General features: G+C 37.4%; 1 protein-coding gene across 3 annotated transcripts in view; it reads right to left on the bottom strand.

The window, feature by feature from the left end:
* Magi3 (membrane associated guanylate kinase, WW and PDZ domain containing 3) overlaps positions 1–23,322 on the bottom strand; it is a 271,037-nt gene that overhangs the window by 123,188 nt on the left and 124,527 nt on the right. For all 3 annotated transcript variants that reach the window (XM_029563987.1, XM_017798421.2, XM_017798420.2), the window contains exon 2: positions 2,546–2,662. In XM_029563987.1, the coding sequence (XP_029419847.1) occupies positions 2,546–2,662 (117 nt within the window). The remainder of the gene's footprint in view (positions 1–2,545; positions 2,663–23,322) is intronic.

Below are 23,322 nucleotides of genomic sequence, written 5' to 3'. Positions count from 1 at the left end.
CCAGGGCGGGCGGAGGAGCAGCCTCGACGCCTGTGAGAACGAAGGAGCAGCACCCACGAGAATGGAGGAGCAGCGGTGACCACACACCAGGGCTGGAGAGATAGCTCTGGGGTTAAGAACACTGGTTGTTCTTGCAGAAGACCCGGGTTCAAATCCCAGCACCCACATGGCAGCTAACAACTGTCCATAACTCCAGTCCCAGGGGATCTGACAGCCTCTTCTGACCTCCGTGGGCAGTGCACAACCTGGGTGCACTTACCTACATGCAGGCAGGCAATACACGAATGTACATAAAATTAAAAAATTAAATTAGAAAAAAAATTCCCAGCACCACATAAAAAAACAGGTGTAGTGGTACACACCTGTAATCCCAGTACTAAGAAGATGGAGGCAGGAAGGATAAGTTCAAGGTCATCCATGTCAAGGTAGCCAGCTTGATCCTAGCCTAGGCTACATGATACTTTGTCTTTAAAACAAAACAAACAAACAAATTAGGATAAGAATGAAGAAAGCATGTCCAGACTGGAACAGACCTTTTGAGTTACTGATAATTTGTTGAGAGTAAACAGATGCTCCTACTAACAATAGGGACAAAAACAAAATAAAGGAAGGAAGGAGAGCAAGAGTATTATGTAAAGTATAAATAACCATAAGGATAAAGACATAAAACTTTCTAAACAAAGAGATGAAATAAAATAGATGATAAAGTAAAAGTCTTTAATATGTAAGACATGACAAAAAAAGTACAACAGAAATAAGGCTAAAGATAATGGTTATATCAGTAAATCTAAAGAAAGCTTCACATTGGTGACTGAGCAAATTCAGAACTATTTGTAAAACTAAGAAATTCAGAAATTTCAAGATCAGAAAGACTGACAATGGCACATCATGTAAACACAACTTTAAAAGGTAGAGTGATAATTCTGAAATCTGGCAAGAAGATTTATAGAAGGAAATCATGGATTAAGGAGTTCCTTAAAAACAAAATATTTTGTGTCAGGTTAAAGAGTCTGAACTTTGCCCTACAGTCAGTGGAAATCTTAGACAAGCTTAAGAGTCAAGAATTATATATGCACTTTAAAGATAGACTTAACAACAGAAGAAGGGTGGATGACAAGATAAAAGAGGCTAAATCTTAGAATTTTAGAATGGGGGACAGGGACAACTACTGCCCAAGTGCCTACTCTAGTCAAATGGCTTACACACATGTTTTTATTGCAATTCTAATAGCAACTATATAAGATGACTTGTGTTGTGCTCTGTTTATATATGGAGACTCTGAGGCTCAGGAACATTAGTTAAGAAACCAAGAACTCCAGAACCATCAAGAAAGCTAGTATCCACAAGCATATTGAAAAGGAAAACAAAGGATGTCCTCACATGCCTTTTATTGTTTACTATGTTTTCTTCTTCCACAGACCCATCCTAACTAAAGACAAAACTTAGCATATATGTCTCGTTTTGTTTTTTTTTTTTTTTTAAAGCACCAGTACAGTAACTAGATGCTCAGAAAAATATTAAGACTGACAGCTAGGTAAAAATTAAAAACAGGTTAGACAAAGAAGGCAATATGTGCTTCACTCCCACACTGAAGCAGGAGATTTTATAGCTAGAAATGTTTTAATAAAACACTTATTCTCAGTGTACAAGGCAATGGGAGCTAAAAAGTCTGCATGGGCTTAAGAAATTTATTTGTAAGAATAAAACCTAACTAAAAACAGATCAGTGTGTGGGTTTTGTTATTGTTATTGTTTTGACAGGGTTTCCCTAGTCCCAGCCCACCTGGAAGTCACTATGTGGATGAGGTTGAGCTCTGATCTCAGAGAGATCCGCCTGCCTCTGCCTCCTGAGGGCTGGGATTAAAGACATGCACCACCATGCCTGGCATGTGGTTTGGGGTTTTTTGTTTTTCAATTTTTATTTACCTGTATGAGTGTTTTGCCCATATGTGTGTACAAATCAATGGCCAAGAGGGCACTGAATCCCCTGGAGCTGAAGTTATGGATGGTTGTTAGTTGCCATGTGGATGCTGGAAACCAAATCAGGATTCTCTGTAAGAGCAGCCAGTGCTCTTAACCACTAAGCCATCTCCCCAACCCTGTAAGTATGTATTTTTAAACTATAGTCATCACTTTGTTAAAAGTCACAATATGGAATCTTCAAGTTTTTCTATTGCAGTCTTCAGGAAAATTTTCTCCCTATTCAATTTTTGTATTACTCTTATTTCCAACTTAGCCTTTACAAATTCATATGAACTATTTCTTGTTCTTTTTTACACTTATTTATTGTGTGTATATATGTATGCCTGTATATATGTATCTTTTTGTGTAGGTACACATAGGTATTGCACCTTTGAAGGTCAGAAGACAATTTTCAAGAGTCTCCAGTTCTCTCCTTTCACCATGTGGAATTCAGGGATCAAACTCAGGTCCTCAGGCTTGGAAGCAAGTGCTTTTACCTGCTGCCGAAATACTGAACTATTTTTAGATGTTTAATTAAATAAGGATATTTCTGTTTCATTTCTTTTATTCCACCACATACTTACATGGAATGGTTCTCAAGTAGAGATTATCTCTGATCACTTGCTGCAGTTTGTGGTCAATTGATCCTTTCTGAAACTGAAGACTCAGGTAGTGTCGCAAATCTTTATTAATTACTTTGCCTACAAAAAACCCCACAGAAAATAAAACATAACTGTTAGATGTTTATTCAAATACAGACACAAGTGATCAAATATACAAACGATTTAACTATTAACAAGAAAAGGAAATCAGCGTATTTGATTAGCCAGCAGAAGTAATACCAAATTATTACAGGTTGATTAAATTATAATAGGTAACTAAAATAACTACCTACAACGCAATATGGGTATAATTTTAGGTGATTGCACTATAGTGCAGAGAATATAATGAGCATTCCAATATCCATCCATATACTAAGAGCTCCCAATTCAGATCTTAGGTTCATCTCTAACTTATCTCTACTAAGCTCCTTCATTCATATACATTACAGATGGTATATCTGGAAATGTCAAAACTGAACTCTTTCATCATCTCACCCAGTTTTCTCTGTCTTAGAAAATAACGGTACCACCAGCTGGGAGAATAATTCCCAGAAGTCATCCTTGTTTCTCCTTTTTCACTTCTACCTTCTAGATATAATTCAATAGCAATTTCTGTTGGCTGTCCTTTCAAAATCATATTCCATTGGCCTCTACTTCTATTGATACTATCCTAGTTAATCTATGCTACCACCATCATTTCCCATCTGGAATTCTACGAACAGCCTTCTAATCAGCCTCTTCCCATTCACTTTGGTCCTTCCTCCCCATCCCTCACAGAGAAGCATGTAAAACAGATCAGAACAGTGTTACTATGCTTGAGCTGCCTCCATCACCCTCATGACTTTTTGTTGTACTTGGAATAAAATCCAAACTACTGCTCAGGACACATTAAGCCTCACGTATTCCATCTCTGGCTATGACCTAAGTGATTCATACTTCCTCCTTTCCAACTATGCCAGAGAGGCTATCTAGCTCTTGAAGACCACAACTGGGCTCCAGCCCAAGGCCTTCAGCCTGTTACTAGACTGAAAAATTCATTTATTGACTACTATATACAATGTGAATGAATAAGACAGTTAAACATTTTCTATTATTTGCAGGGAAAATGGGAAACAAAGGAATAGTAAACAGATTGCAGAAATCTCATAGCAATGGATCAGTAATAAGAACTGAACTTAAAATGAAAAAGCAGTGCAAACATTGTTCATTAGATAAGACTGAAGATAATTAGAAAAGATCTACGTTGAGAAAAAATAGATTATGTCACAGAGTAAGAAATGACTAGTTGACTGCACTGTGTTTTATTTGGAACAATGTACTCACATCAAGGTTTCATAAAACAAAAGGTTACTACAGACCACCTCACTCTTATCTACTGTGCCATAACACTGTATTTCTAATCTTCTCTTTTGTTCTTTTCTACTACATATGAACACATATAGCTGATGGTAATATAAGCAGGAAATCAGTGTTTCTAAAGTTCAAAGATAAAATTCAGACCCTATTAACGAACATAAACCAAGGAACTCCCTTATTTACCCTGCTGGAAATAGACTCTGAGAAAGGGGGGTTTGATTAAAGCAAATAAACCCAGCTGGGCATGGTGGCGCACACATTTAGGAGGCAGAGGTAGGTGGATCTCTGCGAGTTCAAGGCCAGCCTGGTCTACACTGCAAGTTCCAGCCAGGGCTATACAGTGAGACTGTCTCAAAAAGCCCAAACAAACAAACAAACAAACAAACAAAACAATCCCTAAAAATATGTATTTATAGGGATGAACATAGAGCAATCCCCAATTTCACATGATGTTTCTTTCAGCCATTTAGGGTCCCTCTAACCCAAGCTAATTCAGATAGAAACATATTGTCCTATTTTTAAATTTCTATTACAGTACATGTTCAGAGGGTAGAAGAAAAAAACCTAACTTGTAATCAATACTACATAATATTAACTGAACAAATATTGACTCAATAATGAGCTCATTAATTACTTTTAAAATTTTAGTAGCTAAAAAATTAAAAAAATAACATAAGATTAACTTTTTGGTTGCCAGGTTAGGTAAAAGTCACTTATCCACAGGATGTCCACTTTTGTAAACATTATTCCCACAACCTCTCCCTTCCACGGTGAACTTGAGGAGTGGGGGGCGGATCAAAGCCAGTTCATCAGGTTTGTATACCAAGTACTTTTTCCTGCTAAGTCATATTGCTGGCTCTGAACCCAAATTTTTTAAACTCAATCTCAACTACAAACCAATAAACTCTTTTTCAGAAAAGCAAAAAAAAAAAAAAAAGAAGAAGAAGAAAGGAAGGAAGGAAGGAAGGAAGGAAGAAAAGAAAGAAAGAAAAAGAGAAATTCAGTAACACAGCTGGGCATGGTAGCACCTGCCTTGATCCCAGCTCTCAGAAAGCAGAAACAGGAGAATCCCTGTGAGACCAATGCTAGCCTGGTCTACATACACAGTTCCAGGCCAGTTGGGGTTATAGGAAAACCCTGTCTCAAAAAAACAAAACAAAACAAAACAAAAAATTCAGTAACAGATATCTGAAGCCCTTTGTAAATATAAGACAAAAGCTTCTGTAGATTGTTACTACATGCTTTCTGTTTGTAATATTTGGACGCATCTGAATGAACAGAGAAGGTGTCTTTTTTTTTCCCTTTCACTTAAAACAGTAACATAGGCTCCAATATCCAAAGCTTGATTATCTAACAACATATTTTCATGAAAAGGTTTACTTTGGATAAGGGTAATACATGCATGGAGCTGGAGACATGGCTCAGTGGTTAAGAACACCAGCTGTTCTTGCAGGAGACCCAGGTTCGAATCCCAGCACCCACATGGCAGTTAACAACTGTTCATAACTCCAGTTCCAGGGGATCCATCACCACCTTCTGACCTCCACTGGCACTGTATAACACAGGTACGCTTACAGTCATACAGGCAATATATACATACACATAAAACAAAAATAATAAATAAAATTTTGGGGAGGGGGTCTTTTTTGAGTCTCCCTATAGCCCCAGCTGTCCTGGAACTCACTATGTAGACCAGGCTGGCCTTGAACTCAAAGAGATACGCCTGCCTCTGCCTCCCAAGTGCTGAGATTAAAGGTGTGTGCCACCACGCCTGGCATAAATAAAATATTTTTTAAAAGGGTACTACATGTATAATTAAAGAAGATGATCCGAACCAACACTTCAACTTATAATTTCTTTTGTTCAACTCAAAACTTTTTAAGATACAGCATAACTGTAAAATGCTAAAAAAACACAGATTGGATTTTAAGTCATAAAAATAATGGCTATTAGCTTAGAGATCATTAAAAGATAGTCACAATAAGGTCCTAAATCACAAATTATCTAGCGTGATGAATTTATTAAGGGGAAAGGGAGCCAACCCAACTCTTAAGGGCTTTTGAGATTTCAAAACCAGCTAAAGCAGAAAAGGCTAAATTTAAAAACACCTATAATTATCAGAACTAGAATTGTACTGTTTTTAGCCTTAACTTCTATTGGGATTATGGATGCAACACTGAGATGGGCAGTTACAAAGAAATGGATGAGAAACAATTGTATAAAAATGTGGCATTTGATTTAATATGTGCAACTAGAGGCTGAAGGTAGTGTTCTTGCTTAGTATTACAAAAATTAAAAGTAAAATCTGCAACTATTTTTTAAATACACTGTTTTTTGAAATTGAAGACAAAATATTATAAGCATCATCAAATTATACATAATGAAAATTTAATAAAATTATGAATGACATTCTTTATGATTAATAACTAATAATAAAACTCCTCAGGTGTAGCATTCATCATTGATTTTCTTGTCTCGAGAAACTAAAGGAAACTTTAAGGGTGTAGCATATAATGGGTCTCTCTTTTATATGATATCAGGGAATTTTTTTAAAGCCTAAATAGGTAGCAACTATGTGATTCCCAAAACAGAAATATTAATTTTAATATTTTGTTTATTATTTTATGTGTATGAGTGTATTGCCTGCATGTATGTAACTATACCCATGTCGTGCAATGCCTCCAGAGGTCAGAAGAGTGTGTCAGATTCCCATGAACCTGGAGTTACTGATGGTTGTCAGTCACCATGTGGGTGCTGGGAATTGAACCCAGGTCCTCTGCAAGAGCAGCCAGTGCTCTTAACCACTGAGTCACTTCTCCAGCCCCCAGAAATATTAATTTTAAAAGACCCTGCAGAGCCGGGCGTGGTGGCGCACACCTTTAATCCCAGCACTCAGGAGGCAGAGGTAGGCGGATTTCTGTGAGTTATTTTGATATATCACAGTGAAAGATTTATCGTCCTCTTTTTTTTTTTTTTTTTTTTTTAAAAAAAAAAAAAAAAAAAAAAAAAAAAAAAAGACCCCTGCAGAGCACATCTATATAATGAAAGTCTCTCCCTTTTTTAAGGTTAGTTCACAGAGTCTTGATATTTCAAGAGCATGGAAAATAGCTATTTGAGGTGAATGTAGCTGTTATTAAACAACAAAAAAAAATCTTCATAGTGTGAGCATTCTTACATTCTTAAGAAGCCAGGCCTTGCTTCAAGAATTCTTAAAAAGCAGGCCTTGCTTCAAGAATTGCTATCCCTTGACTTCTATTCTTCGACTTGATTAAGTCAAGGTGGTTTACGATATATAAAAATAGATTTATACATCTGAAAAATATAGCTTAGTTAGATGAACATCTACAATTGAAATTTTAAGCATATTAAAAAATCCAGGCACTCAATTTCAAGATACAAATCCTTAATCAAAAATTTATAACTACAAATCCATAGTTTCTGAATATATGCAAATTTATATTCACCACCAATTCTACAGAGAAATCAGTGTAAAAAGCATTACTACTGCTTACTATTTGGATAAACCCTGCTGGCATAGGTGTGGCATGCAAACAGTTATAAATCAATCTACCCAAACATCTTTTTTACAAGGACCTTTATCAACCACTTGCTAAAGCAAGATACAACATGTCTTAACTATTTTTTAATATAGTAGCAATTATAAAACTGGAAAAAATGAGATCAGTTTGGCATGTCTGGTTTCTTGTAAATTCATGTTGATTCATGGTGATCATGCCATTCTCTTCTAAATACTTGGATTTGTCTTTAATAATCTTTCAAGTTTTGTCACAGTTTAGACTATGCTAAGGAACTGAACTTGAGTTCTCAGGAAGGTTGTCTTTCTCTAGACTTTCAGGAATTCTCACATTTCTCCATAATTTTGCAAAAAGAAAAGCAAAATAATGACAATAACCTTGGGGTAATGTCTGGGTCTTTGTAACTCCCATGAGGCAATTCTCTTTTTGTTTGTTTTGGTTTTGAGATAGGTCTCATAGCCCAAGTTGGCCTCAACTTTGAATTTCTAATTCTTCTGCCACCACCTCCTGAGTGCTGGCTGAGACTGCAGGTGCACATCACCATGCCTGATTTATGCAGTGCTGGGAATCCAGTCCAGGGTTTTATGCATGCGAGGCAAGCACCCTACCAACTGAGCTACTTCCCCAGCTCTCTTTAAAGTCTTGAAACATAAATTCTCTTTCTGTCTGCTCCTCCTGTCTTCCTCTTCCCTCCCTCTCTCTGATAACAAGTGTTTACTCATGCCCAGCTCTCCTATTTCTGATTATTTTATTTTACGCTGTTAGAAAAGTAACTTGCTCATTCAAGGTTTTAGTAGAAGCAAAAGAAGAATAGTATAAGGTCTGCTTTCTATGTATAAACACCTATCATATGAAGAGTATCTTCCTCAGGGGCTAGGAAGGTACCTATCCTGTGGCTCAGTGGTATAGCACTTGCCTAGCAGGCACCAGGTCCATGTTCATCATGTGCACACATGCATACACACAAAACAAAACAAAACAAAACAAAACAAAACAAAACAAAACACAAAAACCAGGTAAGATGCATGGTTTGGAGAGTGTGCCTATCCCTTTATTCATGTTCTTCTTGAAGCATCTCAGCTCCTTTGGAGCTTCAGCCATTAGAAGGAAAATGTTTTTCTTACTTTATTATTTGGAGACAGGATTTTATTATATAGCCCAAACTGGTTTCAAACTTGTGATCTTCCCACCTTTACCTCCATAATGCTGAAATTATAGGTGTTCATTGCCATATGCTTATTTCTTAAAGTCTACTTAGTGCCCTATGACTGATGATTATCAGTTCTTTTCACCTACTGAGCACATGGATTCTTTCAGAAACTGCTCACAGCATTCTGTATATATCCATAAGAACTTATGATTTTTCTTTCAGAAATCTCTCTAGCCAGGGACTGTATGCATAGATGCTAGAAACTTTTTTCAATTTTTGAGAAAGGGTCTCCCTGTAGCCCCAACTAGCCTTGAACTTGCTATGTATACCAGGTTGGCCTCAATCTCACAGAGATCTGCCTACCTCTACCTCTCAAGTGCTGGGATTAAAGGCGCATGCCACTGTGCCCAGTATTTTTATGTTTGTTTTGGTTTTGTTTTGAGATGCTAGAAACTTTTTTTTAATGTGTATGAGTGTATTACCTGCATGTATGTAAGTACACCTGTGCTGTGCATTGCCCACAGAGAACAGAAGAGGGCATTGGATTCCTTGGAACTGGAGTTACAGATGGTTGTTAGCCACCATGTGAGTACTGGGATTTGAACCCGGGTCTTCTGCAAGAACAACCAGTGCTCTTAACTGCTAAGTCATCTCTCCAACCCCTCAGATGCTAGTAACTTTTATAATAAAATCTTGTTCTCCTTACAAGGAAAGGATGGGCATAATCATGACTCAGTTCTCTCTTATGGTGATGTCCAAAAGACAACTGGGTGACCTCCCCCAAAACACTGTTCAATAGAACTAAGTTTAACACAACTAACGTTATTAAGTAGTTATTTCCCATTAGACCTAGACTCAGGTTAACAGTGTACCTTATTAATTCTGCATTGTGAGTTTTATTACAATATGGGAAGGCTCCATGAAAGTGGTAACACACGCAGACACACACATGTACGCACACTTGCTTAACATTAGCTTAACTGACTCTTTGGCTCAAGGCAATGGGCCCCTAAAACACATAAAGCAAAGTGTACTCCCTGTATTTGCAAAACTGTAAAAAGTAGTATATTCTAGATAATTAGCATGTAGACATTTCATAGTAAAGTATATTATAGCACAAAAGGTATTTTTAAAAACCTCATACATATTCAATATCCCTCCTAGGCTCATGCCTGTGCTTGTTTGCAGGTGATAGCACTATCTGGGAGGCTATGGAACCTTATAGAAGAGATCTGGCTGGTAGAAATGGGCTACAAGGGAAGAGCCTGTGAAGGTTGCAGCCTTGCCCCTATTTCTAACTACCCTCTCTTGTCTCTTGTTTCCTAGTCTACCATGATATGAGGAGTCCCCTGACCCACCACACCCCTATGAATTCTGTCACGACTTCCCTGACCATGAGGAACTGAAATCCATGGAAACCATGAGCTAAAATGAGTCTTTCCTTCCTTGAGTTGTTTCTCTTAAGTATTTTGGTTATAGAGATGCCAAATTAGCTACTACACAATGTTAAGTATTCACATTCTTCAGTTACCTGAGGAACAAGGTCTGATTTTCAGAGATTTAGTCCTAGTATCAAGTACGCAGAATCAGTTTAATTTTAATTGTTCATTTAACTTCATCTATCCTTGAATATATAGCATTTTAGAAGACAAGAAGCACTTAAGTGACACAGCATTCTGTAATAGGCCACATATAATAGTATCCTAAGTTGTGTTTCTTAAATAGTAAAATATTTCTATTTGACTCTCAAAACACTGCCATAAATTCTTCATTAAAAATATACTTATGAATATTTAAGATTCAGTTTTAATTATGGCTTATATCCCAAGTTCCTAAATTCCACAGCTTATTTACTAACATTTAAATACATAATCACAAAATTATATCTGATCTGAAATAGAAAGCTGGATTAACCATTTAAATCTCTGCTTTTGGCTCCCTAAGGTATAGCAAATCTACAACAGGGGGGCAATATGACCCAAACCTTCTCCTCTTGGTGGAAGTTAGAGCAATAAGAAAAGAATGGGAATATAGAACATTTATGGCTAAAACTGTTACTGCAGAATTATTAGTGTATATATGGAATGTACATACTGTTTTAATTTTCTTGTCAGGAGAACCCCTGAGGTAGATACTATTATCCTCATTCCACAGATAAGATGAAGAACAGAAAGGTTAAGAATTTTGGCCAAGATAACACTGCTAATAGGTGACAGACTGAACTGAGACAATCTGGCCTCAGAGCCTACACTGTAAGAGTGTATGCACTGTGCAGGAATACTTGTCTCTCTTCCTCCATGTATGGATATCTTTTTCTTGTGCATAAGCTTATAGAGTACAAACTTACTGCTTTATAAGAGCCTGCCTTTCCATGAAAACAGTTCTATCTAGTCACTTTTGAGTCCTGAGTAGCAGGTACTGTGGATAATAGAGTGAATGAGAATTGTGGGAGACAGGCTTGAGCCTAGGGTGAAAGTCTTATTGACAGCCATACAGCAGGCCTGAGGCAAAGGCCTGACCACTGGAGCCACAAGGAATGCCTTGTGACATTTGCTCCCATTGGCAGATCATGAGAGCTCGCCACTCCCTAATCACCACCCTTGGAATCCAAATTGCAACACTTAGATATTGCAACAGTCAGGGTCACGTGGTTTCCAGGAATCCAGGCTCTGTAATCTGAAACCCAGTATGCTAATGAGGCATCCTACCTGCTATTCTGTGGTAGGACGCTAAACCTGTTATGCTAATGAAGTATCCTACTTGCTGTGCTGTGATTGGACCACCACCCCTATATAAGCTTGTGCCTTCCTGCAATAAACCAGACCTGTGTCACTGAACCTGGTCTCCTGTGTCTGAATGCGGCTCTGCTGACACGGTCTCCTCACCAGCCCTGGGGTCCGGGACCAGGCAAAAGCGGCGACAACAGAAGGCAGCACAGGGCAAGCAGAAGAGCAGCCTCAGCCCACAGAAGGCAGAAAGAAGAGCGGCCTCAGCCCAGGGTGAGTGGAGGAGCAGCCTTGACACCTGTGAGAATGAAGGAGCGGCACCCACAAGAACAGAGGAGTGGCCGCCGCTGGTGGTGACCACAGAGAATGAGCCCAAATGGAACTTCAAGTCTAACAGGGAAGTGGAACATCTGTAAAAATGTATAAGCTACACCTTATCTAAGGGTTAAGAGAACACTTCATAGGGTAAGAGCGTTGGAGCTAAAACCTGAAAGATAAATGAGTTAGCTAGACACAAAGGAAGCATGAAGAATGTTGGCAGAGGGGTAAGACATGCATGAGTTCTTACTTGAGGTGGGAAAGAACAGTGGTTAGAGGAACTGAGAGATGCTCTGCTGCCTAGTTGGCTCTTGATATATGAGAAGGAGTTCATTCAAGCTGAAACAAGAGTTCATGGGCCAATAGTCTAAGCAGAACCTTCTAACAACTTAAAAGAACATCAACAAACTCAGTTCAGACACTAAAGATCTTCATAAATTAACACCTACAGGAATATTCTTTCTAGCCACTTCTACGTTCTATATTTATGCTCAAATACCATCTCATTATTTCTGTTCCTATCTTTAATCTGTAAGAGTGTATCTAAGGTTACAAATTTAGAAGGCTGATATCTACATGATTCTTTAAGTATGCCACTCTCATTATAGCCAAGCAGGGAAATAATGAACTTTTAAAATAATTTATATAATTAAATTCTTGTCTAGTCCCAAGTGTGAAAACTATTAAATACTCAGGAATCTCTTGAGCCACTTCAATTTTTAGAGCAAGTTAGTTTTCAGTAATGTTCCAATTTTGAAGGAAAAAAAGAAAAAGCATTGCAGGCTGAAGAAATCAAGCAATGCTGCTACTTTTTGCACAATACTGAACTAACCTTACCAAGTCAAGAGAAAGTCTCCTGCCAACGGGGTTACATTCTTTATTTATATTATGAATTATGGCAATGGTGTATGTTTAAAATGGGAGTGTCCACACTCTACAAGGTCTTGGAAGAAGCCCACATAAGTATATGGGTTGTATTTCCTTTATTGCTTTGGCTCCTGCATGACTACATTTTAAATATTTTTTTAAATATTCGTAGAAACATTCTACCCTCTCTCCTTTCTTTCCTTCACAGGTACACTCAGGTAGAATGCATTAAGGATTTGTTTTCATTATTCCTACATGCTGGTTATGGGACAGTGGGTTATACATCTGCCTTCTTCACTGGATCCTAAACAAGTAAAGTCAGGAATGGTGATGGTTAATCCTCATTAGCAACCTAATTGGATTTAGAATCACCCTTAGAAACACACCTCTAGATGTCTTTTGAGAGCCTTTCCAAAAGGTTTAACTGAGGAGGGAAGACCCATCCTAAATTAATAGGCAGCACCACCCCATGGGCTGGGGTCCTGGACTGACTAAAAAGGGAAAAAGATAGCAAGTCATGCACCATCATCACCCCCTCTTTCCTGTCTGAGAATTTAATATTACCAATGTTTCACTATCACTGCCAAGTCTTCCCTGCTATTATGGACTGTATCCTCAAACTGGGATCCAAATTAAACCATCTTTCCTTAAGTTTCCTTTGTCAGGTATTTTGTCACAGCAAAACACCCAGCATAAAGTTAAATAAGCACTAGCATTAAACACACAAAACAATTTCAACAATATTGACAACTATATTGACAACATTTTTTATTGAGTTCATTTTAGAAAAATACTGGAAATACTTTCCTTAAAGGCAGAACTCCCTTCTAAGTATTAAAAGTGAAGTTTTGCTAGAATCAAATGCTTATTATATATTTTAAATGAAAAGATAGGTTACAAAATAAAATATTCAGTGTGAACTCAAAACTGTAATGTATCTGAGGGCATGTGATAAAAAAAATGTAAAGGGTACACATAAAACAAATGCATACTGAAACATTTGACAATACTTTCAAAAATATACTGTAAAGTATATAGTTACTTGGTGATTTTAAAAAATGCTTCCTTTCCTCCTTCACCCCCTCTTTTTGAGACAAGACCTCACTCTGTAGAGTAGGCCGGCCTGAAACTTTACTATGTACACCACACTGGTCTCAAACTCACAGCCTCTTGCCTCAGCCTCCAGAGTGCTAAGATTATAGGTACGAGCTGCCACATCTGGTTTAACACCTTTCATTTAAAACGTTTTTCTTCATAACGTTTGTGTTTTCAATGATGAAAATGTATTATTGAGAAAAAAAGTTATAAACTACAATACATATTTTCTTTTTTAAAAGAATATTTTTTACACCCGCTTCCCAGATAACACCCTCCCATAGCCTCCCTCCCCCTACTAGAGCCCTTATACTCTGATATCCCTGCTACTGTCTGCTGTGTTGTCGCCACCCCCAGCCATTCCCCACTACTTGCCCTTCTGGTAAATCTAGTCAGCCTATCTAGAGGTCTTTGTTTTAGGAGGCTCAGCTGTTCCTCATCTAGCGGTAATCAGTTGTAATATTCCTTTGGATAAGACTGGGTCTGCTGTTCATTTTCCCAGTTTTATGCTGGGTTACTATCTGGGAGTCCCTTGGGCCACCCTGGCCAACCACTCAAAAGAAGATATCACCTGTCTGGCATTGTTGCTTGTTATGTAGCCTTTAGCTATACATATGGACTCTTAAGAAATTATATTGGCCCCTTTAATCTTTGGTTATACTTTCCTTTTGGGTGTTTAAGGCCATACAGTTGGTCCCGATAAACCAATTTATTTTTCCTCTTAAGGTCGTTTGAGGATCTGTTCCTCAGGGGTCAGCATGGAGGAAATGATTCCTCTGTGTTGACCCTCTTCTTTATAGACTGGACATTGGTTCAAGTCCATCTGGTGGAGTCTTCTTGGCCTCCTTGATCAAGAGGACAGGTGACCCACCACCATTATAGGACATTTTGAGAGATGCTCATAGTCCCCTGGAACTAGTCGACAATATTTTTTTAAACTGTGCCTTTGAGAGATTCTCAGCAGAAAAAGAACCATTATCACCAAAACGTGCAAAAGTTTATATGAAATTGGAAATTTGTATAGTTTTTCTTTTGTTTTCAAAGTATGCATTATTTTTGCAATATGTGACTAACCTACAACTATTTTTTCTTTATCTGAAACGCTAGTCAACTGATAAGCTATAGAAAATATACAAATATAAAATAAGATGCAAATCATTTTAGACTACACAAAAAAATAACAAATTTTGCTTTATAAATAATATTTCAAGATTAGAGTAGGCTAGAACCTGCCTACTAGAACAGAGTGCAAAACACAGTAATATTTTTAAAATAAAAATGTAATACATAATCAAAACAACTTTTATTTTAAACTTTTGATGGGATTATATAGATTTAAATATTTTTTAAAAAATCAATATTTAATGCCTGGCATGGTGGTACATACCTTTGATCCTAATACTCAGGAGGCAGAGGCAGGGGATCTTTGTGAGTTCCAGACAGCTTAGACTACATGGTGAGTTTCAGACCAGCTGGGGCTACAGGGAGACTCTGTCTTCAAAAAAAAAAAAAAAAGTGATTAAAAAAAAAAAAAAATCAGTATTTTAAAAGTGCCATCCTAAGGCTATTTACAATTTTTCTTTGACACTCACATCAGGAACCATTAACAATCCTGTCATAATGCCAAAAACCTGATGCTTGGTTGGCACATCAATAACCAAGTCATCACATTGGTGCTTCATTCTTTAGACAGGGTACAAAGCCATCTATTGTGCCTTGTCATTTCTCCCTGAAAACAGAATAACCGAGTTCAGCAGTTTTTGCAAATCAAAATTACATGCTTCAACAAACTATCCAAAGGCTTGAGGTAGAAAATATTACTGATATTTCATCATAACAGTGGATGAAGAGGTAGCTGAGAGTACAGATGTGTTTGAAGTCTTGTTCAAAAACAAGATGAGAATTTGCCAAGTAATACTGTGGTTTTTAATTTTTTTTATCTATTTGAATCTTATGTGTATGAGTATATTGCCTGAGTGCATGTAAGTGTGCCCATGTTGTGCAATGCCCAAGGAGGACAGAAGAGGGCGTCGGATCCCCTGGAACTGGAGTTAAACAGTTGTTAGCTGCCATGTGGGTGCTGAGAGTTGAGCCCTGATCTTCTCCAAGAGCAGCCAGTGAGTGGTCTTAACTGCTGAGCCATCTCTCCAGCCCATAATATGTGTTTTAAGAGGCTCTCTTATGTAAACAACATCAACCTCTGGGTTCAACCAGTAGGCTGATCTTACTTAACCACGACCATAGGAACAACTTTAATAATACCTTTCCCTCTTTTAAAAATAGGAATTTATGCTGATCCTTAGACATTTTCTAAAATAGTTGCAGAAACTGTATTACACACCAAAAGTTATCTGGCTGCAGGAAGAATTAACACTCATCCAATAAACAAAATAATTTAAGTATTTTCCCATTTTCATTTCTAATCTCAATAACTAAAATACTTGAAATTATGCTTACAAATGTGGCTATGTAAAATATCAGTTCAAGAACTGAAAAAGAGTCTTCTCAGCAGCATGACAACATGCATCGTTCTGACAAAAAGAGTTCTTTCTAACAAAGAACAAAGCAGGGGGGTGTAATTTATTCCTATTCAAATATCAACTCCAAAAAATACAAAATAATTCAGACCACCCTGAGTCAACACCAGACATCATATACAACTCTCTGGTCCATAAACCAAGAACATTTTGAGAATCTGAGTAGGAAAGAGAATACCCCATTGACATCCATAGGTTACAAGGGTTACAAGAGGGGAGGAAAGAGACCAACTAGGGCTATTTTATTTCTGCCCAATATTCCTAACTGGAAATGTGATATATGTAGGCTGATTAGAGTAAAAGAATGTAATAGTACACACTGACCTACAAATTAAAAGATGTATATGCTGCTACAGGGTGATCTGTTAATTTACCATTAGCTCATCCTGTTGTGGAAGGAACCAAATGTATCCACCACCACTCCTGTTCCCCACAACAGAAGGACAAAAAGGTTCCAATATCTAAGGTGCAGGAGACAAAAAAATTCAGAAAAATAAGCCTCTTACCCTAAAGCAGCTGTCTTCTACTAGCTCATGCTCTACGCTTGACTTCCTCAGATATATGAAGAACTAAATAAGGGCTATACATCATCTACAGCAAGCTGGAGTGTCCATGTGTTAATGATAAGCACCAGGTAAATTGAAGTAAAGAGAAGGATAGCAAAAAAAAAAAAAAAAAAAAAAAAAAAAAGAAGCATTGGTGGGCTGGAAAAAAAAAAAACAGATGATTAGACCTGATTTTTCAAAAGACACAAAAAAAAAAAGGTGTAAAAATAACTCAAAAAAAGGTGGGGGTGCCTTTGTTTAAAAAAAAAACCCAGGAAATAAAAAAAAAAAAAAAAGAAAAAAAAAAAAAAAAAAAAAAAAAAAAAAAAAAGCAGCATTGATGGGCTGTAAGTAAAGAAGTAGCAGGATTAGACCTGTACTTTCAAAGGTAACTGAAGATACAATAGAAGGAACTGCAAACATCAAGTGACACTGTTCAGATGAAAGATGATACAGATTCACTGCAGTAGTAAGGAGAAAAGGTGATGAATGTGAGATTCCCTGCATATACGCAAGTATGCAGACGGGTTTTCAACATCAAAAAGTCATCTTACAGGCTGGAGAGATGGCTCAGTGGTTGAAAGCACTTGCTGCTCTTTCAGAGAGCCATGATTCTGTTCCCAGCACCCACATGGCAGCTAATAACCATCTGTAACTCCAGTTCCAGGAGATCCACCACCCTCTTCTGGTCTCTGATGGCACTGCACATGTGGTACACATACCATGTAAACCACTCAAACACATAAGTAAAAATAAGAAAAACATTATATTTGAACCTCACAAAGACTCAGATTACACAACGATATACAAATATTTTACTTAGAAAAAAAAATAATATCCAGACTAGCTATGATAGTTAGAATCCACACCAATTATTTAAAGAGACATCTGATGTAATTGTTAAGGGGAGAGGGCAGCAAAGTGAGAAGATTCAGCAATAAATGCCAATGTTAGGTGTCCTGTCACAGTCTTTCATCAATAAACTGAAAAATATTCAGTCTATGCTTAAGTTATGGGATTATGAGTATGTACCAACAGAAAAACTGGAGTAAAAAATTTCTGCCCTAATTGAACTTTTGGTTGGCATGATACAGATTCAAAATGGGGGGAGGGGGGTGTTAGTTGATCTCTAAAAAACTGATACATACTTTTGTTGTTTTTTTTAAGATCCCCATTTAATACTGAAAACTATGTCTTGCCACTGTGAGATAGGATGCTTTTAAAATTTAATTTTACAACAAAAAATAAAAATATCTCAAGCAGGAAATGATCTGGAAATTGTTAAGATATCTCATTCCAGAGCCAACAAAACATTGAAGCATGCTGAAGAATTCAAACAAATGTCTTTTGCAAAATTAGTATTTCTAAATTATTTTAAACAAAAAAATATTAAATACAGAAATTTGATCATATTCCGAAATGTTCAGTTATTAAACCAAAAGAATATTTTTAAAAATATGTCTTCTGGAATCTGTGGTACAGCTGAAGAATAAAGTTTCCTCATATTTGGACAAAAAAAATGGTATTAGAGTAGAACCCAACAGCTTAGTGATATATCTAATGGGAAGAGTCAAGAAAAGAAAGCCACCTTCTCCCTCACCACCCGCACACAAAAATCACTCCAGGTTTCTAACTTGAATAATTATGGAAAGTCTAAGTTCTACTTCAAGAAAAAGGGAGAGGCTTAGGAAGAGAGGTAAGACATCAGGTTATAGTCTAGGGCATGTTATTTTCAAATACTGGTGAAACAGGCACCATATGCAAATATCAAACCAGCTGTAGGGTACAATGCTGGATCCAGAGAAGAGATCTAAAACAAGAATTGTAAATTAGAAGTCTTCGGGTCATGAAGAACAACTGACAAAAATCTAGCATAGGTAAGGGATATAGGGAGAAGTACTTTCATGTACTTCTGACAGGGATACAAGTTGGTACAATTTTCTGAAAGGCATCATGGCAATATTTGTAGTAATAACATACACTTATAAACCCCTCTGAAAAAGTTATTCTAAGGTATCTAAACATGTTGTTGAGAAAAAAATCTCAAGAAGCTAAATTAGTACATAATTTTACCTATAAAATAGGTATGTACATCTTATTTGTACACAGGTGTGCAAAATATATTCTAAGAAGGGTTTACTTCTCAGTGGCAAGATAATGAAGAATTTTTATCTTTTTTGGGGGGGGCAACTTTTTGAGACAGGGTCTCCTTGTAGCCCCAGCTGTCCTGGATCTCACTATGTAGACCAGGCTAGCCTTGAACTCAGAGAGATCCACCTGCCTCTGCCTCCCAAGTGATGGGACTAAAGGCATGCGCCACCAAGCCTGGCAGGATTTTGTCTTGTAATTTTTCATATTGAAAGGATTTTTAAAAACAGCATTGAAAACGTACTTTTTACTTTTTAAATACCATCCTTTTAAAATATTTATTATTATTATTATTATTATTATTATTATTATTATTAATTTTTTTGGCCTTTTGGAGACAAGGTCTCCCTGTAGCCCCAGCTGACCTGGAACTCACTTTGTAGACCAGGCTGGCCTTGAACTCACAGAGATCTACATGCCTCTGCCTCCAGAGTGCTGGGATTAAAGGCGTGTGCCACCATACCGGGAGGATTTATTTATTTATTTTAATGTGTATGAGTGTATTGCTTATATGAATGTAAGTGCACCCATGTCATGCAATGCCCACAGAGGTCAGAAAAGAGCAACAGATCCCCTGGAATTGGAGTTACAGACAGTTGTTAGCCACCATATGGGTGCTGGTAATAGAACCTGAATCCTGTGCAAGAGCAGTCAGTGCTTTTAACTACTAAGCCATCTCTCCAGGTCTGAAAGCATTTATAAAAAGAAAGAAAGATATCAATATATTGGAGAGTTGGAGAGAGCATTCAGTCAGTAAAGTGCTTTCTATGAAGCCTGAAGACCTGCGTTCACCTAGAACCCACATAAAAAAGCTAAGTGTGGTATCCCACATTTGTAATCCCAGAGCTGGGGAGGCAGAGAGACTGATCCCTTAGACTCACTGGCTAGCCAGCTAGCCAACTTGGTATGTTCCAGTCAGAGACCAAATCTCAAAAAAGGTAGATGGTATCTATATGTCTGTCTTAGTTTCTTTCCAGTTGCTGTGAAAAAATACGCTGACCAAAAACAAAAAAAAAGCAAAACCAATGAACAAAATCTTATAACAACTTAAGAGAGAAAAAGGTTTGTTTGGGCTTTCAGTTCCAAAGGGATAGAGTCCATCATGTTAGGGAAAACATGGCAACAGGCAGGGGAAGCATGGCAGGAAGAGCAGGAAGCAAGCTGATCACAATGAATCTGCGCTCAGGAATGAGAAGGCAAGAACAGTAAGTGGGGCTGGGCTATAATACTTCAAGGCTGATCCCAGGATGTACTTCCTTTAACCTGTCTCTACCTCCTAAAGGTTCTAGAACCTTCCCAAACCATGCTTCTAACTGGGCACCAAGTATGCAAATACATAAATCTATGGAGAACATTTCTCATTCAAACCAATGAGCACCTGAGGGATGACCCCTAAGGTTGGCCTCTGGCTTGCACACTCAATGCATACACAGGAATGTGCACTTGCATGTACACACATACACACAAAGACATCACTAACATGCTTTCTCCCTTTTTCTTGAGTGCTTAGGACTTAATACAATCTTTGAGGTAATCAATAAAAACTGAAGGCCACCACCTTGGTTAAGTATAAGTGGCTTTCAAATTTAGGCCTATGCAACTAAGACCACACCATTAAAGCTGAGCACACTGTTCCAGGCTAGAGACCAAACAGTTAGGCTACAGTCATGAGGCTTACCTGTCCTAATCCTTAATTTGATTACTGAAATGAATAGTGGTCAACATTTTAACAAGTCACTTACAACGTGAACACAGGCATCAAGAACTATATAATAATTTAGGGCAAATTATTGTAAGACCATAGCTTAAGGATTAGCCATTTATGTAAAAGAAAACAGGAGAAAAAAACAACTCCAATGAAAATACTTTATGTAAAAAAGAAGATAAAGATCATGTGACAGAGGTCAACCTTTCCCTTTAAGCAAATAAAACCCAGAGGACAGAAAGGCAATAAAAACAAAATACCAAGAACTGTGCCAGGTGCTAGGGATATAAAAATCCTAAGTATAATTGCCCTTGGTGTTCTAGTACTCACCACTGTACAGTATCATACACAAATATAAACAAATAAATAGAAAGTCCAGTTAAGAAGCATGTATAGATACCCTGGAGAATGCACACAAGAGAAAACTGCTTGGTCAGGAAGACCAGTTACATTGGCTGGAATCCAGACAGGGAGGATGAGATATAGAGCACCATGGCATTCTCAACAAGTGAAATAGCCTGTACGTGGCATGAGGGTGAAAAGTAGAGATTATAAAACTAGAGTGATAGGTGGGAAGGTCAGATAACACAAGGTTTTACTCGTGGCAGTAAAGTGTTAGAATATGATTTAACTCTATAATGAACTCACTAAAATTTTACCAGGAGAATGATATAGTCAGACCTGTTTAGGGTGGATTATTCTAGCAACAATGTAACTACAGAGACAAGGAGAATAGGAGAAGAGCACTAATAGCACCACATGATAAATTTAGTCACAATCCAATTAATGCTAGCAGTAGAAACAGTATTAGAAGGATCAACATAGCACAAAATTGGACTGGTAAAATAGAAAGCCAACTCAAGAACCACTAAGAAATTAACCAAAATCTAAAGGGAATAAATGCTCACATATTTGCAAAAGAAAAGCAGTGATTCAACCATCATATTATAGGTGTCCCTGAAGAAGAGAATAAGCCAAACAATAAACAAAGTATATAAAGAAAGCTCTGAAAATTTAAAAAGAAATATCTTTGGAAACTGAAAAGTTAACCATGTCCCAAGAGGGGGGAAAAAAGACAGAATCACGGACACTATTTTAAATTTTAAATTCATTTTTTTTCTTAAGGGGAGGTGAGGAGAGAGTCTTTGAGCTTGTCACTCAAAAGAACAGATATTATTTCAATGATCAGTCATGAAAAATCAAGAACAACAACTCCATGGTAAAAGGTAGAATGTGATCTTTTTACTCCTTTTTTGCTTGGCAACAAAAAACTTCCCCAGACTTTTGATGGGTGTGGTAGTTGTGAACATATGAATAAATGAAGAAATTTCATATACCTACCTTTTTTGCCTGAGCACAATGAAGAAGTAACTCAAAATTAAAGTAAAAGGAAAAACATTATTTTGAATTGCTGTTGACAAATATATTACCCTAAAAATATCAAAAACAAATAGGAGACACATGAGAAAAAGAAACAGATAACAAAAGCAACAGATCCAGGGTTCAGGTACAATCCAGATGCCACCTTATTTTTCATGATAGGAAGTCAAAAATTACTTTGTAGGCAGATATAAATTGGAAAAAAAAAGTCTATTCTAAGTTCAAATAAAGATAACCACCAACTGACTCTTCTTCATAGTTCCTGAGAAACAGTTATACATTATCCAACTGCGTTATCTTGTTACTGGTATTATGCAGGACATTCATTCACAAGTCACAGGCTTAGAATCATTGTTTCTAAACTCAAAAAGTAAGTATTGGTAGTACCTGACTTACAATGGTTCAAGCTAGAGTTGTTTTGTTTTAACAGTACAAAAACATATCATTCTATAGAAATCATTCTTTGAATTTTGTTCCTTTCCCAGGTTAATGACAGGCTGTATACCCTTTTGCAGCTGGGCAGCAGCAACAGTGAGCTGGAGTCGCCAGTCAGCCACATGAACACAAAGGTGCAAAATATTTGGTATTCTCTGTTGCTCAGTTACGATGTTAAGATATTAGGTGTTTTGCATAAGAAGTGTCCACAGTATGACTCATTTGTGCCTTAACTTCAGTAAACCCTACATATTTGTTAAATTTTAAATTCCAAAGTAAAACCAAATTCACATTTGCTGCCCTTGAAAGAGTGCTACTATATTTTAAAGGGAAACTGGAACACCAAAACTACTACTTGAAGAGAAAAATTATTCTTGATTAGGATATTTATTTATTTAAAGACAAGGTCTCCCTGTAGCCCCAGCTAGCCTGGAACTCACTATGTAGACCAGGCTGGCCCTGAACTCACAGAGATCCTCCTACCTCTGCCTCCCAAGTGCTGGGATTAAAGCCATGCACCACCAAGCCCAGCTTGATCAGGCACTTTCAACCACTGAGCTGCCTCTCCAGCCTCCAAAACATTTTTTAAAAGATAGACAACAGAAGGGATGGAGAGATGCCTTCGTGGTTAAGAGCACAGGCTGGTCTTGCAGAGGACCCGGGTTCAATTCCCAGGACCCACATGGTGGCTAACAACTGTTCATAATTCCAGTTCCAGGGGACCCAATGCCCTCTTCTGACCTCTACAGGCATTGCATGACACAAGTGCACTTACATATATACAGGCAATACAATCATATACATAAAAAAATAATAAATAAAATATTTTGAAAAGACAGACACCAGAAAACCCAGTGGGATACGGGCACAGCTGAATGTAGAGATTCAAACTGTCTCCATAGCTTGGTTTCTTCTGGCCTTGTGGCTCTACACTCCCTGACACTGGCTTCATTCCCAGGGG

The sequence above is a fragment of the Nannospalax galili genome, unplaced genomic scaffold (genome assembly GCF_000622305.1).
Source record: "Nannospalax galili isolate Female #2095 unplaced genomic scaffold, S.galili_v1.0 scaffold475, whole genome shotgun sequence".
Lineage (NCBI taxonomy): Eukaryota > Metazoa > Chordata > Mammalia > Rodentia > Spalacidae > Nannospalax > Nannospalax galili.
The sequence above is the reverse complement of the archived record's forward strand: the minus strand, read 5'-3'. Positions and strand labels throughout refer to the sequence as shown.